Below are 23,248 nucleotides of genomic sequence, written 5' to 3'. Positions count from 1 at the left end.
GTGTTTTGGTACCATGTCTGCCTGCCAAGAGACAACGAAAGCTTCTTCAAGAATGAAATAGCTGCAACTTCGCAACGGTTTCGACTTTTGGGATCTGGAAACGAGCCGTCAACAGAAAGTCGAGCCAAGCTTTCCATTGTCAACATGAGCCGCAAGACTTTCGGACTCGACACCTCGGATTTACCGCAGGACCCATACTATCCCCAGACAGACCCAACAGGCCCTAGTTTCCTTGATACAGAAGGATGTCTCTGTGCTTTACAGGTGACACCTGCCGGCGGAGCCCCGGAACCAGCTTGGCAATGCATCGGAGACCAAAGCAAGGGAAGCATCTACACAATCAGAACCGGCAGATGGTTCAACACACTCAACGGGATCGGTAATTCCAATGGACCTATAAACGATGCGTCGAATCCGCCAGACATTGAGAAGCCCAAAAGGTGGCTCTCTGGAGCATTGCGAGACTCGCCTGGCAGCGACGGGCTTAGTGTTTACGACAGTGCTTGCACCGGCAAGAACAATACCAGATTCTCGACCTCGTTCTACGAAGCAACGGCACAGATCAATGCAGGCCAGCAGCCATATAGTGCTGCGCCGTGTTACAGACAAGGGGCAGTTCCTATAGAGATTCAGACTGTGGAGAGTTGGCAGGCTAATGGGTGTAGCCCGGGTTTTCTATGTGAGTAAAAGTCTCAAAAAAGAAAAACAAAAAAAAAAAGCTCGCAAGTGTGCGTCTGAAGGAACAGTATTTGCTAACTTGGATCTAGGTGAGAACAATACCGTCAACTCAATACCTCAGTACTGTCCACCGCTAGACGCATGTCAAATGGCCAGGTTAGCATCGTTCACCTGTAGTTTTGGCGGCAAGAACGCTGGCATGGGCCCTTTTGAGCCGGTTGTTTGTCAAGCTGGGAACTACTGCCCAGAAGAGGATAATGGCAAGGTTTCTATCGTCTGTCCAGCTGGCTCATATTGCCAGCCTGGGGCCGCAACCCCAACACCATGTTCGGTTGGCAGCCGTTGCCCGGCAGGTTCATCCTACGAGCTATTCCTCATCCCTCTCGTCATCTTGATCATTGTCGATGTTCTGATGATCGCCGGCATGGTTACCTACAGATTCCGAAAGCGCCTTCGCGATCATCAATCAAATAAGAGCCGAAGACCAACTTTGAAGCGTGGCATGAGCAGCATGAAAGCTCAGATCACGGGCTACAGGGCACTTTCGGAAGATGCAGACCGCGAGATGCTCCCGATGAGCGCTACCTACGTCCCCAACCGGACCGATTCCTATGGAGGAGGGTTTCAAGCCGCCCTTGACCTCGGTTCCGAATACTCAGTCAATGTACGGCCAACAAGCGAGATGCTCAATCCTCAGTTGATGGCGTTTGTGTCTTCGATGAGGCGTGCGACTGATGCAACCAATCTTGGTCTCTCCTTCAGCTACTCTGACCTCAGTTTCCACCCTAAGAAAAGCTCCAAGATGATTCTTCAAAACGTTACGGGATCCATCGACCGGGGCACTTTGACGGCTGTCATGGGCGGATCCGGTGCCGGCAAGTCGACGTTTGTCAACGTACTCATGGGTAAAACCAAGAACACCGGAGGCACAGTAGCTGTGAACAGCAGTCCAGACAAGTTGAAGCGGTACAAGAAGGTGATTGGTTACGTGCCTCAAGACGACATCGTGCTGCCGGAGCTCACGGTATACGAGAACATTGTCCATAGCGCAAAGATCCGCTTGCCTCAGACTTGGTCAACGGCTGACATTGAATCTCATGTCGATTCTGTCATTGACTGCTTGGAACTCTCACACGTACGCAACTCCTTGGTCGGTTCAGTCGCTGTACCTGTCATTAGTGGTGGGCAACGCAAACGTGTCAGTATCGGTATGGAACTGGCGTCAGCCCCGATGGCAATCTTCTTGGATGAGCCGACGAGTGGTCTCGATGCAACTGCAGCTTCATCTTTGATGCGCACTTTGAAGGCAGTTGCGCGGCTGGGAATCACCGTTATTGTCATCATCCACCAACCACGTACCGAAATCTTTGAGAATTTCGACAACCTTATTCTCCTCGGCAATGGACAGACTATCTACGAAGGCCCCCAAGCTGAAGTGCAGGACTATTTTGAGGGGCTCGGCTTCGGGTTTCCGAAACACAGTAATCACGGCGACGTGGTCACCGATATCATTACTGGAAACGGTCGCGATTACAAGCAAATGGGGGAGATCTCCAAGGACTCGCTCATTTCGAAGTGGTCAGACCACCACCAGTCTCTCGCGCCGAAGGAACGTCATGTTTCCTCCATCATGAGCAATCACGGCATGTACGCCGCCATCAAACATCGCGGTGCACCGCTGTACAGACAGGCGTGGCTCTGCCTCCGCCGGGCCATGCTTCAGCAGTACCGCACCAAAGCAGCTTTCTGGGCTGAGATGGGTCTCGCGGCGCTCGCTGGATTTCTCCTGGGCCTTGCCGAGCATTCGAAAAAAGGCATCTTGTTTACGGGCACTTTCAAAGAGCCGTACTCGATCTTGTCAACTGCTGTGGACTTCAAGTCCGCCCCTGAACTCGCCTTATTGGTCTCCATTGCTGTGGGTCTAGTGTCTGGTGCACCTGGTGTGAAGACTTTCTCAGAAGAACTGCTCGTGCATCGCAGGGAGGCCGAGGCGGGACACAACAGACTAGCATACTTTCTTGCTAAGGTCGTCTCGGTCCTTCCCCGTATGCTCTTTGGATGTCTCCATTTCACAACATTCCTATTCATTCTCACGGTACCCGTGATCAACTGGGGGCTTGCTTTCCTCACGAACTTCTTCTACTTTTACTGTATCTACGGGCTGGCCAGTATCGTCAGCATGCTTGTCCGGCGAGAAGATGCCCCCCTGTTTGCGACAATGATTAGTCTTATTGTTGCAATCTTGTCTGGGGCTGCTCCTCCACTTGCTAAAGTCAAGGAGTGGCACCTGGAATGGCTCTGGCGCGCCTCGCCCGGTGTCTGGTTAGCAGAGATCTACTTTGGCCAGCTAGTCTCGCCTTTTGCTTATTTGTATGATGTCGACTCTGCTGCAGCGGCGACTGGCTTCCATTTGAATTGGTTATGGCGCAACATGGGAGTTTTGGTTGGTATTGGAACTATCTACAGAGTGGTTGCATTCCTTGCGATGATTTTCGGGCAAAGCAGGCGTAGATAGATTGGTACATAGACCTGGTCAATGCAAGAGTACGGGGATGGAGGACCTGGTTTAGCACCATCCGCCACATCTATAGACTATTCCGACGTCTGTTTACATGCACGTGTCCTGGATAGAATATCAAGCTTCGAGGTATGTCAGATAAGATCATCATGACCTGGACGTGCGAAGTGACCTATCGCACCAAAGATGACGACTGCAGGATTCGGGAACGATAGGATGCAGATAGTGCACTTTGGTATTTCTGCCCATGCGAATCTTCAGTGTCGAACATATCTTCGGACAAGCTCAAGGATACTCCTGATGGCGATTTGCGAATCAACCTGCTTACGTTTACTAACAGTAAGAAATTTGAGGAGCATCATTCTAATCCGAAGCAAAGAACTGTGGTCTACTAATCGAGAGCGGCTCTGTCACGCGGAGAGAAGTAGTGTGGGAGGTGAGAAAGTCCACAGAACGAGGGGACATATGGTGGGAACAAGGGATGAGCGCGACTTGACCCTGATTTTCTGCCTGGGCAGAATTTCCTGTCGTGAACCTCCGCACTAACCTTGCTAGGCTGATGCCTGATGGAACATTGGCTGTCAACAACCCAGTGAAGACCGGGTCATTAGATGGCTATGATGTAGGAAGCCGGACGAGGCCGCGACAGCCATGTCAACTATCATGACGCTGTGTCTGCACTTTCGCAAGAAGAGCCTCCCTCGGCATGTGGAACATCTTGCCGACAATGTGCAGTCAAATGTCAGTAGAGGCCAAGGTATATGACTGACCAGATGCTGTTGCAGGGACTCGCCTCTTCGGCTTCTCCATCTCTCGCTGGCGAAATAGAACCGTGCCAAGAAGCGGTCCAACATGCTACTCGCACCTAGAGGATATCTAAAAAACGTACATGGCGGCGGCAGGCTTTTCAGTGTGTCATCCCGGTGCTGTCTACTTACGTGACGTACTGGAGCGAGACCGGCCGGCCAAGAGCCAACCTTCCGATCTCTTTAATTCCACAATGAAACAAGTAGGTAGGCCCAAGGAATCAACCGGGAACTAAGGAGTCATGTCTTGTCCAGTTCCCAGAGAAATTTTCTATATATGGCCACACTTGGTCTCGCTTGGTCCAAACTCTTTTCTAGGTCAGCATACAGAAGTCTCTTATTCCATCTCATTCCCATTCCTTTACGCACCCCTTTCTCTGAACCATAATCCCTCGCTTTCACACCCGTCTCAACATTATGTCGGGCGACCCAGAGTCCAGCACTTCCGGCGAGATGCGTTTAAAGAGGGAAAAGACGGGCACATCGTACACCTACGATGGCCAAAAAGGCTGGAGGCGATGGAGAATCTTCAGTCCAGGCCGTGGAATTTACCACGACATCAGAAGGCGCCTTCCATACTACTGGAGCGACATCTTTGACGCGTGGACGTACCGCACAGTGGCCAGTACTATTCGCATGTACTTCGTCAAGTCAGTAGGCATACTTATCAGTATTACAGTTCAAACATTTGCCAAAATATGTGCTGACAACTAAATGAATGCCTTAAGTCTCCTCCCTGCGATAGCCTACACCCTCGACATGTACCGACGAACAGGACAATTCTTTGGTATCAACGAAGCCCTTTTATCGTCCGCGCTCGCTGCCGTTGTCTTCAGCATCTTCAGCGCCCAGCCCTTGACGATTGTTGGCGTCACCGGTCTGATCTCGCTCTTCAACTTTACAATCTACGACATCATCAAGATCTACGACGTCACCATCTACCCACAGTTCATGGCTTGGACGGGAATATGGGCAGCAATTTTCCACTGGCTCGTCGCCGTGTTCAACGCGTGTGACTACATGCGATATGTTACCGACTTTTCTAGCGAGGCATTTGGGCTATACGTTGGCATCATCTACATCAGTCTGTGGGCTCAACTTAAACTAACAGTTGCAGAACGTCCTGCTGACAAAGATACAGTCAAGGGTGTGGAAGAATTGGTGAATGAGTTCGATGCTGAAGAGAGCGCTGCGGGTTACTTAGCTTGTATGATTTCGAGTCTATACTTCGGCACTGTCTACACTTTGGAGAAGATGGGCTCCAGCACTCTTTGGACGTCCGGTTACCGAGGAATCCTAGCCGACTACGCCTATGTGGTGCGTCAGATTCCTACTTGCTGCCAACAAATAGGAACGGATATTGACAGTTGTGGTAGTTCGCCACCATCTTTTGGGTTGGTTTCTCGCACATCCCGGGAACTCTCAAAGCAACGCATATCATGAGGGTTCCTGTTGTCGACGCCTTCAAACCGACGCAGGCTAGGAGCTGGATGATTGACTTTTGGAACCTTGATGCAAAGTGGGTTTTTGTAGCTATGCCTTTTGGGTTTTTAGTGATGCTGCTTTTCTACTACGATCATGTAAGTGTTTCTTTCACTTTCGGGGTACATGTGTATTCGAGAGAAGTGGCTAAATCTTCCCAGAATGTCAGCAGTATTACCGCTCAAGCACGCCATTATCCCTTGAAGAAACCAGGAGGCTTCCACTGGGACTTTTTTCTGCTTGGCTGCACGACGTTCATCGCAGGCGTCTTAGGCTTGCCGATGCCTAATGGCCTCGTCCCTCAGGCCCCAGTCCATACCGATTCCTTGACAGTCTACGAGACCAAGCTTAGAATCATATCTACTTCTGAAGGAGAAGATACAGAAATCAGGCGGTCTGTTGTTGTTGCTACACAAGTGGTCGAGCAGAGGATTTCTCACTTGTTGATGGGCCTCGCTCTGATAGGCACCATGACGGGTCCCCTTCTGGTGGCGATCCATACCATGCCAGCTGCTGTCTTTGCCGGCGTCTTCTTTGTCGTTGGTGTAAGTTATGGAGTCGGGTCCTTGGTGTGAACGGATCGTTGACTGATAAACACAATCTTCCAGTGGGGCTCAATCGAATCGAACAGCATCCTCCAGAAATTCCTCTATCTTCAAGCAGAAGAACGCTTTATACAACGAGACGAATTACTTCTCCAGGTTCGCCGCCGAAAGGTCTGGCTATACATAGCCATACAATTCCTATCTGTTATAACTTGCGTTGCTATCTCTCATACGCTGGGCGCCATCGGTTTCCCGGTGCTGATCATCTTGCTCATCCCGATGAGAGTCTTGCTGGTACCGAGATGGTTTTCTCGAAAAGAGTTACAGATACTGGATGACTTCACGGCTACAAACAAGATGGTACTAGCAAGTTTGGGAGGCAAGCCCAGACTACCTGGAGGTTCTCTTGAAGAAGATTGGGGACCCGAGAGGAGAGCCAGCCAAGGGAAGCATGGAGTTGCCAGACAAAGAGCTGGAAGTCTGCATCGATAGACTACAGAAATAGGACATGAGAAGCCTCGACCCGAAGAATCCTCGATGTGTACTTAGTTGACTAAGAGGCTATAGTGAAATACCAGGTTTGCTACCTTACTCATGGCTAGCAAGAATCTCAATCATCCTCCTGAAGTCAGGTACTTCATCAACCCAATATTTCAAGAGGTTCACTACGTCCTCGACACTAGCTCTCCAGTCGTGTGGAAGCTTGTCATGCAGCCCTCCATTCGCCGCAGCGATCAAGACAAGCGCGCTCCGAGTGCATGACTGCAGCATCAACCACGTCCCATGATGTCGATGGAAAAATCCTGTCTTGTTGATGTTTATTCTCCGCACGCAAAAGTCGAGACCTCGTGAAGCCAGCATATGAGAGTCTCTGTCGTCTCCGAGTCGGCCATGCACAGCGGCGTAGATAAAAGGCCAGTACATCAGTTCCAAGCAGTCTATCAGATGGCCACTGAGGATAAATCTTAGCTGGCCGTTCTCGTTAAAATCGAAAGTAACGTCGCTGGAATCGTCTATCGCCGGCCGCAGACTCGGTGGAAGAGACCTGGCCCTATGGAGCAAAGACACCATGTTAGTTCTGCAAGGGGCACCAAGGTCGGAACACGAATGCTTACCAGCTGTGAGCTTGCCGCTCGAACTCTAAGGTCATCGTCACCTTATCCGCAACATTGCCAGTTTCCTGACTATCCAAACATGTAGCCGATAGTATGCGGTTGTTAAGTCGCCTCAGTGCTATTTCAGCTAGGTAAAAATACCAGGCAGGCTCTCCTTGAGATTGTATGGACTCTGGAGGGTCGGGAAAGAGGTCTGGGTAGCGTAGATCCCATGCACTCGTCTTGATAATCCCCAACTCCAACCGCACCTCGCTGTTTGTCACTCAGTATGTCGCCTGGAAACGGGAGTAAGAAGACTTACAGCTCAGACTTGAAGCATGCCCAATGGATGGTCTGCTGCAAGCGTATAGCTCCAGGGCTGGCATCGCGACAAGACAGTTGGAAGGTGTGACAGCTCGACAAAGCCCGCGTAAACATTTTCCAGGCATCAGCCGGTCGCATCGTAGTCATCAAATACACGCCGGCCAAGAAGAAGCATTGGGCTTCTGCAATGCCGCTACTAGACAGCAACAAACCCATCCGCCTCTGCGCTGCAACAAAGTACGCTTCGGCACGGCTGAAGTTTTCGTTCTGTCGGGCGGACAAAGATGTATGTGTAGGGATGTTATTATGGTCTACCGTCGTTCCCAGGGCCAGTACGAGCAGCTGGAAATTTGTCAGACATCCGTTAATGGATAGCAGAAGTATACGATGACGAAGGACGGCTTACGACAAGACATGACCCAGCATCCCAACCGAACCCATTGAGAGATGTGCTCTTGGCATGTTCTTCAATTGTCGGTATATCCAAAACTGGATTGAATATGTGGTAAATAGACAAGAAAATGCCGAGGAGTCTGGAAGCGTCCTGAACGTCCACGTCTGATACGAGAAGAGGGCGTGACACCGAGTCGATCCCCGGAAAGATAGCCGGAGGCGAATCTTGCGATGAAGGGTGTAGGTCGGCGGCTTTCCAGACTGGCCAGTTGAATATTACTTCGCGATTGACGTAACGGACCTCGAAGGAGTTGATCCAATCGATATCGGTGGTTGGAAATGGCGACGAAGAAAGCGATGAAGCAAAGTCTAAGCACGGCTGAGGAGCAGCAGGTAGCGGACGGCTGCCTTTTACCACGCTTTCCAATTCATCTAATCTTCGTAAGATGGCGAGACTGGCTGCATCGAAACTGCAATCATAGTCTTGTTGGCCCAGAACAGATGTAGAGCGGAAACGTGCATACGAGAAAGAAATTGCTGCACATGGACGGGACAAAAGCCGGGGAGAACATCAAGAGGGCAGGGAAGAGCACACACCTAGCCTTTTCGAATTCATGGTAGACGCAATCTATCCCCAGCTTCTTGCAAGAATTGCAGGCTGGCTTTTCATTGTCACACTTCGTCCGTCGCTGACGACATGTCAGACAGGCCTGAACAGCTCGTTTCCGTGGATACGCAGGTCTCTTGCGAGAGCTGGCACGGGTTTCTGCGTGTGAATTGGACATGGTCGACGATGGCCAGTACGTTCGCGGAGTGCAGGATCACAATGCGCGAGAAATGAAGAGGAGTGCTGCACGGTCACAGTGGATTTGCTACCAGCCCAAGCTTTTGGTTCGTTCCGCGGAAAGCCGGAATCAATCAGCCTTTTCGGGGGATCAACTCTCCGTGATGCAAGATTACTCAACATCAACTCAGCCCTGGATGCAGGAGACTACGGAAATATGACCGAAATATTATTGGGGAATACGCTAGTCACTGTAGATTGCAACTTCGAATGCGTGTTTAAAAACAGCCATGCACAATGGTGCGTGTAAGTCGCAATGGGTAGGTAGTCACCCGATGCACACGGACTAATTATTATTCGCTACCTTGCCATTTCGTGAGAATTCTGTGCATAGAAGTCTATTATACGGAAAAGCGCCAACACTATTGACAACCTCGATCATGACTATCTCCTATATACCAAAAGAAGTAGCCATTTTCGACGTAGAAGATGTCTTGGAGAAATTGACCGTTCAGGAAAAGATTGATCTACTTGCTGGTATGAGCTCATGGAATCTCGAGGAGAAGGGGAATCAGGAACTTTGCTGACCATACCTGCAGGTATTGACTTCTGGCACACCAAGAGCATTCCCCGTCTTGGGGTCCCCTCAATCAGACTCTCTGATGGTCCCAATGGAGTCCGAGGTACACGATTTTTCAACGGTGTGCCGGCAGCTTGCTTCCCCTGCGGCACTGGTCTAGCAGCAACTTGGGATGCCGGTCTGCTCCGGGAAGCCGGAACGCTCATGGGTCTTGAAGCAAGAGCAAAGGGGGCGCACATTCTCCTGGGTCCCACGGTCAACATGCAAAGAAGTCCACTGGGAGGCAGAGGATTTGAATCGTTCTCAGAAGATCCAGTTCTTGCAGGCCAAAGTGCCGCTGCAGTTGTCGCCGGCATTCAGAGCACAGGAGTCCAGGCTGCTATCAAGCACTTTGTGGGAAATGACCAGGAGCACGAGCGAATGGCCGTCGATTCTCGCATCACAGACAGGGCTCTTCGAGAAATCTACCTGCTACCTTTCCAGATTGCTGTGCGAGATGCCAACCCAGCGTCCTTCATGACGGCTTACAATAAGGTCAATGGACTCCATGTGAGTGAAGACGCCACTATCCTGCAGAGCATTTTGCGTGATCAATGGGAATGGGAAGGCCTCATCATGAGCGACTGGTGAGTACTCGGAATCTACCAATGGAAGAGTGGCTGCGAACTGATTACACCGCCAAAGGTATGGCACATACTCCACAATCGAAGCCATCGAAGCTGGTCTCGACCTGGAGATGCCTGGACCCACGCGTTGGCGCGGCCAGCTGGTGAAGCACGCTCTGGCATCCAGGAGACTCCTTCCCGAGACCGTCGATGAAAGGGTCCGCGCTGTCCTGAAAGCCGTTCGCCGTGCAGCATTGACGGGGATCCCTGAAGGAGCAGAGGAGAACGGCCGAGATCTTCCAGAGACCTCAGCTCTCCTTCGAAAGATTGCGGGAGACTCAATCGTACTGCTGAGAAACGAGAACTCTACTCTGCCTTTCAGCAAAGAAAAAACTGTAAGTTTATCACCGGCTTGCTCTTGATAGTTTCAAGCTCTCTAATACTTGGCAGGTTCTCGTTATCGGACCAAATGCCAAAGCAGCGGTCTACTGTGGTGGTGGATCGGCCACTTTGAGGCCTTACTACGCAGTCACGCCCTTCGATGCTATTTACGAGCAAGCAAAGGATGTAGTGTACTCTGTCGGGTGTTATGCTCACAAGATGCTGCCGATTCTTGGCCCGCGATTGAAAACCGCAGACGGCCAGGCTGGAGTCACCTTCAGGGCTTACACCGCACCTGAAACTGACAGCGATCGTCAACCAGTTGATACGCTGCATCTAGTCGATACGAACTTGTACTTTGCCGATTACTACCACCCCGAGATAACAGAAGACCTATGGTGGGGAGAGATTGAGGCCTCCTTCACTGCTGAAGAGACGGGCGATTTCGAGTTCGGTCTCACTGTCCACGGAACTGCCAATCTTTATATTGACGGTGAGCTCGCGATCGACAACGAGACTGCCCAAAGAGGTGGTGGGAGCTTCTTCAATGTCGGCACCGTGGAGGAAACGGGCACCAAGGCACTAGTCGCTGGGCAGACGTACAATATCACGGTCAAATTCGCCAGTGGCGCAGCTTCTAAGGTCAAAGACGTCGATGGTGTGGTGTCTTTTGGCGGCGGCGGCGTTCGCATCGGTGGTGTCGAAGTTCGTGACGCAGATGAGGAGATTCGCCGCGCGGCAGAGCTCGCAAAGTCGGTGGACCAGGTCGTCATTTGTGTCGGTCTCAATGCGGATTTTGAGCAAGAGGGCCATGACCGCCCGCACATGGACTTGCCTGGAAGAACAGATGACTTAGTTTCCGCTGTTGCTGCTGCCAATCTATCCACCACAGTCGTGGTCCAGTCAGGAACGCCCGTGACTATGCCATGGGCTGATTCTGTATCGGCAATTATCCAAGCATGGTACGGTGGAAACGAGACGGGTAACTCCATTGCGGATGTCTTATTTGGAAACGTCAACCCATCGGGCAAGTTGCCCCTATCGTTCCCGGTCAGAGTTGAGGACAACCCGGCTTTCCTCAACTACCGGTCGGATCAAGGGCGAGTCCTTTACGGCGAGGACGTCTTTATTGGGTATCGCTACTACGAGGCAGTCAAGAGATCTGTTCTCTATCCCTTTGGATGGGGACTGTCTTACACGACCTTCAGCGTTGACGGCCTCCAGGTTTCTCATGGAGTCAAGGACGGTGACGAGAAGATTATGGTGCGAGTCGGGTTGAACAACACTGGAAAGGTTGATGGTTCCGAAGTTGTGCAGGTTTACGTTTCGCCCCAACACCCATCAATTACACGCCCCAAAAAGGAGCTTAAGGGATTTTCTAAGACATATGCTAAGGCGGGACAGTCCACTCAGGTAGAAGTCGTCCTGAGCAAGAAATATGCTCTCAGCTATTGGGACGAACCGCGAAAGCAGTGGGGGTTGGAGGCTGGAAACTATGACATCCTTGTTGGGACCAGCAGCCTTGAGACGCCTCTTGCGGCCACGGTGAAGGTTGAGAAGACCAGCTGGTGGTCAGGTATTTGAATATCGAAAAACTCCTTATACGCTACACGATAGACAATAAAATCGATTCAGAATTGAACAAGTAGATTTGTAGATCCCAAATACATGTGGAAAATGGTACCTTCTCGCATGAGGCAGAATCGTGGTGTGTTCTTCTTCCGTGGCGTGTTGGGGAGAAATTGGTCAATGTGTCCGATCAACATGGAAGCTCGCTCAAGAGGCCACCGAGCTGGTGGATGGCACGGTGTATTTAACCCCCCCGCCCTTCTATAAGATACTAAGTTTCGCGATTCAAATAAGTGCAGAACCCCTCAACTTTCTCTAGGTCGTCCACTGGAATGACTCCCTAGACTCTCAGCTCACTCTCAATCACAAGTACCAACGGCAAGACTACAGCAGACCATCTTGATATTATGGATCCCGAATTGCTCAGCACGCCCTGGATCTGGCATCCCCACTGGCAAGACCACGGCGAAAACACTGCTGGTGGCATCGTCCACTTCCGCAAGAGCCTGAAGCTGGAAGAAGTTCCGCATGGGCCGTCGAGAATCCAGATTACAGCGGACACGAGATACAAGCTATTCATCAACGGTCAACACGTCTTTTCCGGCCCCGTCAAAGGGGATGAACATCTCTGGTTCTATGACGAGATCGACATTAAACCATTCTTGAAGGCCGGGGTGAATCGTATTTCAGTCAGGGTCCTGCGCTTCTTTCACGCCACGCAGTACGCCACAAGTTTCCCACGACTACCCATTCCCGGACTTTTTGTTCGATCCTTGGCGGCAAATGATGGGGTCATATTGCCTGTCCGCAGTGATAGCTCTTGGAAAGCCGCTATAGACCGTGCCACGGTGCTCCGCATCGACCAGAAAGAAGACGATTTCCTCCACATTTACGAAGACGTGGACGCAAGGAAAGCGTCGGGGCTCGATTGGGTTTCGGCGAAGCAATTAGAACTGCCAACATCACATGGCATCACTCCGCCGTGGGTGCTCTCGCCGCGAATGATACCAAAGCCAACGACTACCTCCCAAGTACTTGCAGCTGTTCACAATATCAAAAGTTCTATCAGCCAGGCCTCGTGGGAGAGCTTCCTCAAAGATGGTGCGGGCACGCTCCGACTGCCCGCGGGCACACATCACCACATCGAGGTTGAGGCAGAAATTCACTTGACGGCAATGCTCGCGTTTCGTTTCAGACGACCCCAAACCTCGGGATCAACCTTACGAGTTCGTTATTCTGAGGCATATGAAGAGGAACCAGAGTACGTTCCCTACATTCGCCGCAAGGGCGATAGGAGAGACACGACCAAGTCCCTGTTCGGGCCTGAAGACAAATACATCTTTGCCGGCTCTTCAGGGGCTCACGCCAGCTCCGAGATCGCCTACAGTTTAGATGCGGCGGAATTTGAGGCCTTCTCGCCTTTTCACTTCCGAACTTTGCGCTTCATGTCTATCGACATCCAGGTAGACCAAGGGAGCGATCTGGAATTTGTAGGAATTGTTCTCGACCAGGTGCATTATCCTTTGGACATCAAGAGCGGACTCACCCTTGTGTCGACCGATGACCACCAGAAGACTTATCAGCGACTCTGGGAGAACAGCGCACGCACGTTGACCAACTGTATGCACGACTGCTACGAGGACTGTCCCTTTTATGAGCAGCTGCAGTACGCCATGGATGTTCGCAGTTCCTGTCTGTTCACGTACGTCCTGTCAGGTGACGATCGAATGGCTCGACAAGCTATCATTCAACTTTACAACTCCTATCGTCCGAGTATCGGGCTCATCGCAAGTCGCAGTCCTGCTCATGTCTTTCAAGTGATCCCTCACTTCTCGCTCTTCTGGATCTGTACGGTAGCTGATCACTTCACACATTACGGCGACGGAGACTTCACTCGAAAATTTCTGGCAGTATGCGACGGTATACTTTCGTCCTTCGCGCAGCGCTTGAATGCCGAAACTGGACTCATATCAAGTGACTGCCAGTCAGTCAGAACGCATTGGGACTTTGTCGACTGGACAACACAATGGAGACCTATGGGTATACCGCCGGCTGCCGAGAGGACGGGCACTCAGACGTTTACCAACTTTCTATACGCCTACACGCTCAAGACCATTGCAGAAACTGTCAAGGACCTCGGTCGGCCGGCCCTCGCCCAAGAGTATAGGTCACGAGCAGACGATATTATTTTGGCCACACAGAAGCACTGCCGCGTGGGGGCAGTCTTTACGGATGGAGTAGCAGCCATAGCTGACCATTCGCTGGACTTTAGTCAACATAATCAGATCTGGGCTGTTCTTTGTGGCGCGACCGGTGGTGAGGAGGCGAGACAACTCCTCACATATTGCTTCGATCACGGCCCGGTTGCATCGAAACTCCTCACCGCGTCGGGACAACCCGTCACGTTCACCAAAGTTTCCACGGCGATGTCATTCTACGCTCTCCGGGCCTTGTCCGAAGTTGGCGGAGACCTCTACGACAAGACTTTCCACTCTTTCTGGGATCCCTGGCGGTATCAGCTGAGACAGAACCTCACAACTTGGTGCGAGGATGAGGTGACGCTCAGATCCGACTGTCATGCGTGGAGCGCGGTGCCCCTCTACGAGTTCACGACCGAGGTAGCCGGAATCAAACCACTCGAGCCTGGATGGCGAGCCATCTCTTGCGCTCCTCGGTTCAACCTCTTCAGCGAGTTTGACGCCAAGGTGGCGCTTGGTGGGGAACTAGCGCCTGGTATTGCTCGTGTCAGATGGTCCCGAGAGGTTGGTACTGATGAGCTGAGTTTGTCGGTTGTTCTACAAGACATTCCAGTCGAAGAACCGATTCGAGTGAGCGTGAAGCTTCCGAGTGGTGTTGAGGAGCATTTTGGTCGTGATCTTAAGTTCAACTTGCAACTAAAGTAGCGTATCAAGTTACACTAAGCATACAAGCATTTCGCCGTTCACCCACTGCACGTCAGCCTCATAAGACCGTGACCAAGATTCCATTGCAGCACATGTCTACCACTTGTTAATTCACCCAAGTCCAGGGGCAAGGCAATCCTGCATGATTCATAAAGTCGTCAAGCTAGAGCCAGAATCGAGAAAACCCGAAGGCTAGCGCGAGGTCGAGCCAAGTTAGCGGATATGAGATGAATGCATTGACCCGGCTTTCCGCGTGAGCTCCACCTATTCCACGCTCCGCGTATTCTGGAGAGCCTCAACTCCGGCATTCCGCGGCTGAGTCTGTTCTTTGAACGGGGTTCCAGCCCCAGAATCCAGCTTTGAGCTGGAGAAGAATAGTTTTGAGACTAAGCAAACATCTCGGTCACCTACCGGGTCACGATATTCGACGGCCTGGATCCCGAACGCCCCCCAGTCCCCCCCGCGAATCACCCCATACCCCGGATCCCAAGAATCTTTGCAGGGGCGCTACGCTGGGCATGTCCGAGGGAAACACCTCATTGGTATTCTGCTCAATCTTTAGCATCACGCGACGATTTGTAGCTTGCTTCCATGACTGCCGGTTAACTTTTCTATAAGACCCTGTTCAAGCGCTGACCTCACTTGTATTGGCCCCCGTTCATTACATCTCTAAAGCCCTTTGCAGCTTTCGCCAACTCGAATTAAACAATCTACAACCTACAACACTCACAAAGTCGTTCATAATCCAGTAGAATCAACATGGGACCCGGCAGCAATGTCGAAGCTCCGTTCGTCACCGCTATGCCAGAGGGCGCGGTAGACCCAAGAAAATGGTGGAAGTCCAAGAATCTTCGTACTCTGAATTTGCTTCTTGCATTCCCAATGCTGTCAATCTTCACCCAAGGGTATGAGTACACTGCATCGCGCCCTCAATTGCATCGTATGCTTACAAAAGACGTCTAGTTTTGACGGCTCCATGATGAATGGCCTACAGTCGGTCGAGAACTGGCGGAACTACTTTGGAGAACCCAAAGGTTCCACGCTTGGTCTCTTCAATGCTGCCTATCCCATCGGAGGTCTCTGCGCTATCCCGTTTCTCTCTTTCGTCAGCGATAAATTCGGTCGTAAGATTGGTCTGGCATGCGGTGCAACTCTGTGCATCATCGGCTCCACAGTCCAAGCCTCAGCTCAGAACCTCGCCATGTTCGTCGTCGCTCGTGGTATCCTCGGATGCGGCACCGTATTTCTTGGAGCTTCAGGCGCCCCGTTGATCACAGAGATCGCCCACCCGGCACACAGGGCCACCGCAACCGCGCTATTCAACACCTCATATTCTCTCGGTGCCATTGTGGCGGCATGGACAACCTTTGCGAGCTTTCGCATCGATTCGACATGGTCGTGGCGCATTCCATCGGCCATCCAGGGTCTTCCATCTATCATCCAGCTTCTGGGTTTGTATTTCGTTCCGGAGAGTCCGCGTTGGCTCGCTTCCAAGGATCGCAACGAGGAGACGTTGGCTTTCTTGGCCAAGTACCATGCCGAAGGTGACGAACATGACGCTCTTGTCCAGTTCGAATACGAAGAAATCCAGAGCACTCTCGCATACGAGCGGACAATCGACCGAGGCAGCTGGATCCAGAATTACCTCGAGCTCGTCAGGACGCCCGGAAACCGCAAGCGACTGTTTATCATTCTCTGGACTTCGTGCATAGCCCAGATGAGTGGTAACGCCTTCGTCTCGTACTACTTGAGCAGCATTCTATCTTCCGTGGGGTTAAAGTCTTCCATGGAACAGACGCTCATCAATGCCACCCAACAGATCCTCTCTTGGCTTTCTGCGCTGTACTTTGCGACACTTCCTGGCAAGCTTGGTCGCAAGACATTGTTCATCAGCTCCCTGTCCGCCATCTTTGTCTGCCTGGTTTGCATCACGGCTGGCAGTGCCGTCTTTGCAAACAACGAGTCAAATAAGGCCGCTGGTGGAGCGGTCGTTGCGTTTCTGTATCTCTTTTCTCCTGCCTACAACCTGGGTCTCAATGGCAACTTGGTATTGTACATCACCGAGATTCTTCCTTACAGCCTCCGTATGCGCGGTACAGCTTGTTTCCAGCTGTTCTCGACATGCTTCTCTCTCATTTCGACCTACGTTGTCCCAATTGGTCTTGACAAATTGGCTTGGAAATTCTACACCATCTTCATCCCTTGGGTTCTTATCGAGATTGTCGTCTTATGGTTTGTGTACCCAGAGACCAAGGGCCCTTCTTTGGAAGAGATTGCTCTCCTTTTCGACGGGCCGACCATAGATACGACAACAACCATCGGAAAGGATGGCGTTAAACATGTCGAGATTGGTTTTGCGGAGGGTAAGTCAAACCCCCCACTTCCCGGCACCCCCCTGTTTCTGGCACCCACAAAAACGCGAAAATCCACCACAACGCAATGCCCACCCCCAACCTCCTTTTATCACAACATTTTCAATTCGAGTCCAAATGGGCTCATTTTTTGCACATACCTTCTTCTATATCTAATGCCTCAATATACCGAAGATCAGCTTCGTCAGGCTCTCGAGGACATCTCAAACGGCAAGAGTCAAAAGAGAGCCTCATTGGAGTATGGGATACCACGATCAACCCTCCAACTACGTCTCCAAGGTGGTCAGACTAGGAAAGTGGCTTTTGCTGACTGGCAGAGGCTGTCTCCTGACCAGGAGAGTAAGCTGGCACAATGGGTTCGCATTCAGGCTTCGCTGGGCCTCGCACCAACGCACCAACAGGTGAAGGAATTCGCAGAGCGAGTTCTGGCTGCTGCTGGGGATACCAAACCATTAGGAAAAGGCTGGATCTATGCCTTCGTGAGAAGGAACCCTATCATTAAGGTTCAGAGAAGTCGTTCCATCGATTCTAGACGCGTTAATGGGGCATCTACTGAGGTCATTAGGAACTGGTTTAAGTTCCTTGCTATCCCTGAGATCAAGGACATCAAACCAGCCAACAGATATAATATGGATGAGACTGGCATCCTCGAGGGTCAGGGCTAATGGGTTAGTGCTGGGCATGGCTGAGACGACGTCTGTTCGCAAGAAACAACCTGGGTCGAGGGCATGGGTCTCTATCATTGAGTGTATCTCAGCCTTGGGTAGGGCACTTCGTCCTCTTATCATTTTCAAGGGAAGACGGTCCAACAACAGTGGTTTCCATTACATCTGGTTCCATACGATGGGTGGGAGTTTACAGCAACAGATAATGGCTGGACTACAGACTTAACTGCCATTGAATGGTTAGAGAAGGTGTTTATCCCACAGACTATGCCCGAGGCTGAGGGCGAGGCTCGACTGTTGATTGTGGATGGGCATGGGAGTCATACGACGACAGACTTCATGGAATTGCTATATTAACAATATCCATTTACTGTTCTTACCACCACACTCCCTCATGTCCTCCAGCCACTTGACCAGTCTGTCTTCAGCCCTGTTAAGTCAGCCTATCGGAAGGAGCTCGGTTACTTGTCTCAATGGAACGACTCTACCATTATAGGTAAAAGGAACTTCCTGGACTGTTACCAGAAGGCTCGACTTGCTGGTCTATCAGTCTCGAACATCAGAAGTGGTTGGAAGTGGACTGGTCTACACCCTGTAGCGATGGTTAAGCCCTGATGAACCCTATGGTATTACCTGAGCTTCTGCTAAGCCCACCACACCCAAACCAACCAGTCGGGGCAAAAGCGATGCCATAATGGTCAACAAACTACCCTGTTGAGCCATGGGATTCTGCTTCCTCTGCAGTGGTCTGGTCGACACCCAGGAAGCTGGCAGAGCTCAGCGGTCAACTGCACTTATACACCCAACTCGACAATGATACCAGCACTCAACGGCTGCTGTTCAGGAAGGTGAAAAAGGCTTCACAGAGCAGGCCTGGCAACTGGCAGTTGCCCAGCAGCAGCTGGCTCACCTGAGGCTCAAGTTACCAACGCTGCAGTTAGGAAGAGGAAGACTGTTCAGATCGATCCCAACACGAAGTTTGCGAACATCAGGGATATCCATCGGGCTCAAATCGAAGCGGGTGAAAAGGAGGTTATTACGGCTGAATCCAGCGACTCTGAATGCCCTAGTGAGGCTGGCAGTTGTATTGTAGTGGGTGTGGTTGAGGATCAATAGTTAATAGTAATGAGGAGGTTGGGTTGTGATCCCATCGTTTTTGTGGGTGCCAGAAACAGGGGGGTGCCAGGAAGTGGGGGGTTTGACTTACGGAGAAGGTCTAAGAGACAACGTTTGGCTGAGTGGATTTGTAGAGTTTGGTAGCTCATGTAGTCATCGAGAACGAATAACTTGGCTCGATACTACTGTATTACATTGTGTATCCTACAGTCACCCTTCAAGTTGATAAAGTTGTAATTCCTTTCGATTCCTTTAAGTCCAAGCCTGCTGCTATAACTCGAATTCTCACAGATTATCTGCAAAGGTTCAATCAATATTGACCTTTCTCCCAACCCATGACACTGATATACATCTTCTTCCTTTCATTCCAAAATCGTCTTGAATTAGCTCCACTCATCGAGAACTTGATGATCACTAATCACCCGAATGGTGAAAAATTCATCCGCGTCTCGGCTGTATCACTAATCTCTATGTTTCTTAGACTGGCCCTTCGGTGGCATGGAATGGGTGCAACAAGCTTGAAAATAAGGTATTTCACGATTCAATCCTCATTGACGTCTATACAAACTTTACGAGGCCTTGTGTTAAAAGATTTAGACGAGTAGATCCTCCAGCTTTGATAAGGCAGTCACGATTCCCGCACAGTATCAAGTGTCCACTTCTAAACTTCTTCATGTTCATTGGGCCACTCAGTAGAAATACGAAGCATGACAAGAAAACCACCAGTCTCTGCCATCATCAGTTCATCTGACCCCATCCAGCCTGGATGACTTCTTTCACAGTCCGCGCCTTGATACCTGGAAACAACTGATTGAGAGTTTTCTTGGGCTCGAGATGATACAGTCCTTCTTCAAACCAGATACCAAAAGTGGCGAAAAGTGCCTGAAGTTGATCTTTGGGCATCACGCTGTACAGGGACGGATGAGATGGCAACTCGGTGATCTTGCCAGATTTGAGAAAGTCGATATCGTCATGGGTAACCTCAAACTTGACGCCTAAAGAAAGAGTGTGTAAGCAATTTCAGATGATCATGACAAAGCGGCATTGATTGCTGACTTGTTTACCTTTAACCTCTTCCGCAATTCGCAGAAATTCGTTCCACGTCACATTCTCGCCAATGACATAACTCTCCTTCTCCCACTTGGGGAGCTCTAAGCTTGCTACCACAAATTCCGCAACATCCAAGGTATGTGTGAAGGTAACGGGGGTATCACCTTTGCCAGGAATGGCGGCCCTGTTGTTCTCGATATCGACGACGATGATGTTTTGTATCTGGTATGATTTAACGCGTGGGTATCCCCAAAAGTCTAGGAAGTAGCCGACGTAATACAAGGTGTACTCTAGAGAGGAGTTTTTGAGGGCTTCCACTCCATCGAGCTTTGATTGACCAATAGTCATCTGCCTCTCGGTTACTTGACTAGAAGACCTTGTCAGACATGCTGCCCTCAAGGTCGGGGTTTCTCTCAGGGGAGTGGTAGCAAAAAAGGAGATAGGTATGTATGACTTACTCTCTTGAGTAGGGAATTCCCCACACGCTTGGAATAAACCTCCTCGTATGGACGCAGGCTTCGGCAGCACGTATCATGTTCACCTGAGGAGAGCCATCTGAAGTCACGAACAGGGTCGAGATTACTGTGTCGACTTCGTTGTCGTCGAAGACCTTTGTTAACGCTGAGACGCTGTTGTAGTCCACTGGAATGACCTCAATGCCCGTCTCCTGTTGAAGGGCCGGATTGACCTAAATCAAGTTAGCATCTGACCCATACCCCAAGCTTAGCCGGAGGTAGTAAAAGCTTACAGATCTGCTCAGTATCTTGACGCGGTAGCCACCCTTGCGATTGATAGCCTCAGCAATAGCTCGACCAATCCCACGAGTTCCTCCTGCGACGACGATGGTACTCATGATCATCGTTAGCTCTTCGAAAGTTGAATGAAGTTAATCTAGGCTGAACATAGAGTTTGCTTGAATCACTTCTTGGGTGAACAGATTTAAGGGCATGGTCTTTATATAAACATGAACCAGTTCAAGATCAATATCGGGCGACTATCTATCCGACGGACATTTCATCAATCCGTAATCCATGTTCGTTCCTTAATCGACTATCGAGGGTTGCCGCCCACCATGCTGGCTGCTGCGCTTGATCTTACCAAGAAGTCAGTCCCGGACAGATTTCGGCCGAAAACTCCACGCCCCCATGCGAACGCCACACCTGTTCACGCAGTCTAGTTTCAGAAACTGCGTCCCCGCTTATCGTTAGGAGCTTTGGAAGCTGCCTGTGTTGATTCGATTTGACTTCAGTAAATTTCTCAAGTTTCTCGACGAGCGTAGCATACTTTATTCTGGGAAAATTTCTGCGAGGACCGGTGTGCCCAGCTCTGTCAGAGTCTACTGTGACGGGAAGATATGAAGACACTTGAGATTTCTCGTAGCGGCAGAAAAAGAGCAGAAAAGTTACTGGTTCTATCTGGGGTCACCTCTAACACGTTGACCCAGACCCCAAAATACAGACAAACGTTGATCAGTTGTCCAGCACAGCACATGTCTAGCACGAGCTCACTTCTCTTCTCTAAAGAGTCCTTGATGCTGAAACTCGACAGCCTGGCCAATTATGTCGATGAACTGCTGCGCCCCGTCCTCAGCAAAAAATATCCCCTCACTCAGGATGCAGCGCTTGATGAAGTCTTGAGCGCGGTCAAACATTTCCGCTTCATATTCCTTGACGGCTTCCTCGATTTTCGATATGGCCAGCGCTCTCTCAGTGAGAGCAGCAACCCCGTGCTTGACAATGTTCTCAGCGAGCTTGAGAGCGTCATACATGGCCATATTAACCCCTTCGCCTACGAATGGTGTCGACACATGCGCGGCGTCGCCAAGGAGAGTTATACCTGGAACACGATCCCAGTTGACGGAGGATACGGGCATGCGGTAAAGAGGCCAGGGCCGAAAAGGACCTTCGGCGTTGGAAATGAAGCTTTGTAATTCGGGAGCAAAGTCCGCAAAAAATTGTGGCGAGGAAAGAAGCTTTTGTCGTGTGGCCTCTGTATCAGCCATATTGAGTGTGGTCTTTGTCAGGTTCTCCGGGGCCACCAAGCCCACGTAGACTCGATACGACCGATCGGACACCTGTTGCACCGAGACTGTTCGTCCGTTTCCCAACGCCATCATATTGCCGGTTCCCGACAGTTCCAGTGCGGCAGAGTAACTTGGGTTGTTGTGCGACAGCCGCCCCTCGATGAACATCTTCCCAGAATATTCAGGCCGTGCTGTAGTGAGCTATGTGATGTTAGAGAGCCGATATAACAGCGATATGGCATACGCAAGAGTTACTCACCAAAGGCCTAACTTTGCTCCACGCACCGTCGGCGCCAACGATGAGCTGGAATCCAGATGCAGAGGTGCCGTTCGTGAACTTGATAATCCAATCCGAGCCTGGGCCCTTCTCAATTGTCCGGACGCCATGCCCCCATCGCACCTTATGAGATGGAATTGAGTCCAGCAGAAGTTGACGCAATTGGAAACGGTCTATCTCAGGAGCGTCGCGATCCTGACCGAACTCGGCTTTCAATGTGCACGTTGGATCCTGAACAACAAACTTGGTAGCATCCCACCGCGCGAATTTGCTGAACTCCTCGAAGAGTCCTGCACTTCTTAGCGCCTGCTGTCCGGAGGAGCCATGAAGATCAAGGGTTCCACCCTGGTACATCGGCGTGGGAGTTGAGTCGACGTCTTTCTCGAAGACCACAAAGTCGATGTTGTTCTTTTCCAGTAAGCGGGCGAACGTCAAACCGCAGGGTCCAGCACCAATAATTGCGATGGATGCTGAACTTTGGGCCATATCTTGGGTATTTGGCGTCCTTCCCTTCTTTGGTGATATGTCGCCTTGATACATGGATTCCGTCTAGTGTTTACTGGTGATGACTTCGATATAGCGTGTTCGATAAAATTGCATTGGATTGCGAACGATCTTAGTTTCAAATGTGCTAGAAGGAGCAGTGCGTCCGCTTTGATTCCGGCAGAACACGAGCTCAAGTGACGGAGAAGTCTGGTGTTTCTCTTCATCTTATACTGTTCCGTTCTGTCAAGTGCCACAAGCTATATTCCCATCCAGCATCCAAGCTGAGCTGAGCTACTGGTTTACCTAGTCGGGCCTTCGCTTTACTCACGGATATCGTGATTTCTCCGGGTTGGATGCGCTAAAAGCAAACAGTGTCAGACGCTCCCGATATGATTGGTTGATCCCGGAGGTGTGTCGGAGGATTATTCCCATCAAAGGTTGACTAAGGCAACCATTGTCCGAAATATTGCTCGCTGATTGGCTGAAATCGGAATGCCAGCATCATACCTTGTTCGGAGGAATGAGTTCACTGTTGGCGATCATCCCTCACCACTTCCATCGTACTTGTCAGCATCACCACAATTCATCAGGAGGTTG

General features: G+C 50.8%; 7 protein-coding genes across 7 annotated transcripts; 5 read left to right on the top strand and 2 right to left on the bottom strand.

The window, feature by feature from the left end:
- Nucleotides 1-144: 144 nt before the first annotated feature.
- Nucleotides 145-3,193, top strand: HER10_EVM0001622 (uncharacterized protein; the record flags this gene model as incomplete). Its single annotated transcript, XM_035471366.1, has 4 exons — nucleotides 145-379; nucleotides 464-679; nucleotides 768-2,647; nucleotides 2,705-3,193. The coding sequence occupies 4 exons, from the start codon at nucleotides 145-147 to the stop codon at nucleotides 3,191-3,193; spliced, it is 2,820 nt and encodes a 939-aa protein (XP_035335666.1).
- A 1,226-nt stretch (nucleotides 3,194-4,419) lies between these two features.
- HER10_EVM0001059 (uncharacterized protein) lies at nucleotides 4,420-6,521 on the top strand (the record flags this gene model as incomplete). The annotated part of the gene is made up of 6 exons (XM_035470820.1): nucleotides 4,420-4,652; nucleotides 4,731-5,086; nucleotides 5,144-5,319; nucleotides 5,379-5,582; nucleotides 5,646-6,029; nucleotides 6,093-6,521. 6 exons carry the CDS (start codon nucleotides 4,420-4,422, stop codon nucleotides 6,519-6,521), a joined length of 1,782 nt encoding a protein of 593 aa, XP_035335618.1.
- Nucleotides 6,522-9,064: 2,543 nt separating this feature from the next.
- Nucleotides 9,065-11,774, top strand: HER10_EVM0005490 (glycoside hydrolase family 3; the record flags this gene model as incomplete). Its single annotated transcript, XM_035475104.1, has 4 exons — nucleotides 9,065-9,161; nucleotides 9,224-9,830; nucleotides 9,889-10,204; nucleotides 10,260-11,774. The coding sequence occupies 4 exons, from the start codon at nucleotides 9,065-9,067 to the stop codon at nucleotides 11,772-11,774; spliced, it is 2,535 nt and encodes an 844-aa protein (XP_035336040.1).
- A 392-nt stretch (nucleotides 11,775-12,166) lies between these two features.
- HER10_EVM0011102 (uncharacterized protein) lies at nucleotides 12,167-14,662 on the top strand (the record flags this gene model as incomplete). Its single annotated transcript, XM_035480541.1, has 2 exons — nucleotides 12,167-12,491; nucleotides 12,597-14,662. The coding sequence occupies 2 exons, from the start codon at nucleotides 12,167-12,169 to the stop codon at nucleotides 14,660-14,662; spliced, it is 2,391 nt and encodes a 796-aa protein (XP_035336540.1).
- A 759-nt stretch (nucleotides 14,663-15,421) lies between these two features.
- Nucleotides 15,422-17,699, top strand: HER10_EVM0007122 (lactose permease; the record flags this gene model as incomplete). Its single annotated transcript, XM_035476688.1, has 2 exons — nucleotides 15,422-15,567; nucleotides 15,626-17,699. The coding sequence occupies 2 exons, from the start codon at nucleotides 15,422-15,424 to the stop codon at nucleotides 17,697-17,699; spliced, it is 2,220 nt and encodes a 739-aa protein (XP_035336189.1).
- Nucleotides 17,700-19,553: 1,854 nt separating this feature from the next.
- HER10_EVM0006416 (uncharacterized protein) lies at nucleotides 19,554-20,213 on the bottom strand (the record flags this gene model as incomplete). The annotated part of the gene is made up of 2 exons (XM_035476000.1): nucleotides 19,554-19,810; nucleotides 19,880-20,213. The coding sequence occupies 2 exons, from the start codon at nucleotides 20,211-20,213 to the stop codon at nucleotides 19,554-19,556; spliced, it is 591 nt and encodes a 196-aa protein (XP_035336127.1).
- A 1,156-nt stretch (nucleotides 20,214-21,369) lies between these two features.
- On the bottom strand, nucleotides 21,370-22,651 carry HER10_EVM0003953 (uncharacterized protein; the record flags this gene model as incomplete). The annotated part of the gene is made up of 2 exons (XM_035473614.1): nucleotides 21,370-22,089; nucleotides 22,148-22,651. 2 exons carry the CDS (start codon nucleotides 22,649-22,651, stop codon nucleotides 21,370-21,372), a joined length of 1,224 nt encoding a protein of 407 aa, XP_035335890.1.
- Between the last annotated feature and the right edge of the window lie 597 nt (nucleotides 22,652-23,248).

The sequence above is a fragment of the Colletotrichum scovillei genome (assembly GCF_011075155.1).
Source record: "Colletotrichum scovillei strain TJNH1 chromosome Unknown Contig00003, whole genome shotgun sequence".
Taxonomy (NCBI): domain Eukaryota; kingdom Fungi; phylum Ascomycota; class Sordariomycetes; order Glomerellales; family Glomerellaceae; genus Colletotrichum; species Colletotrichum scovillei.
This window is presented reverse-complemented; position numbering and strand designations above follow the sequence as displayed.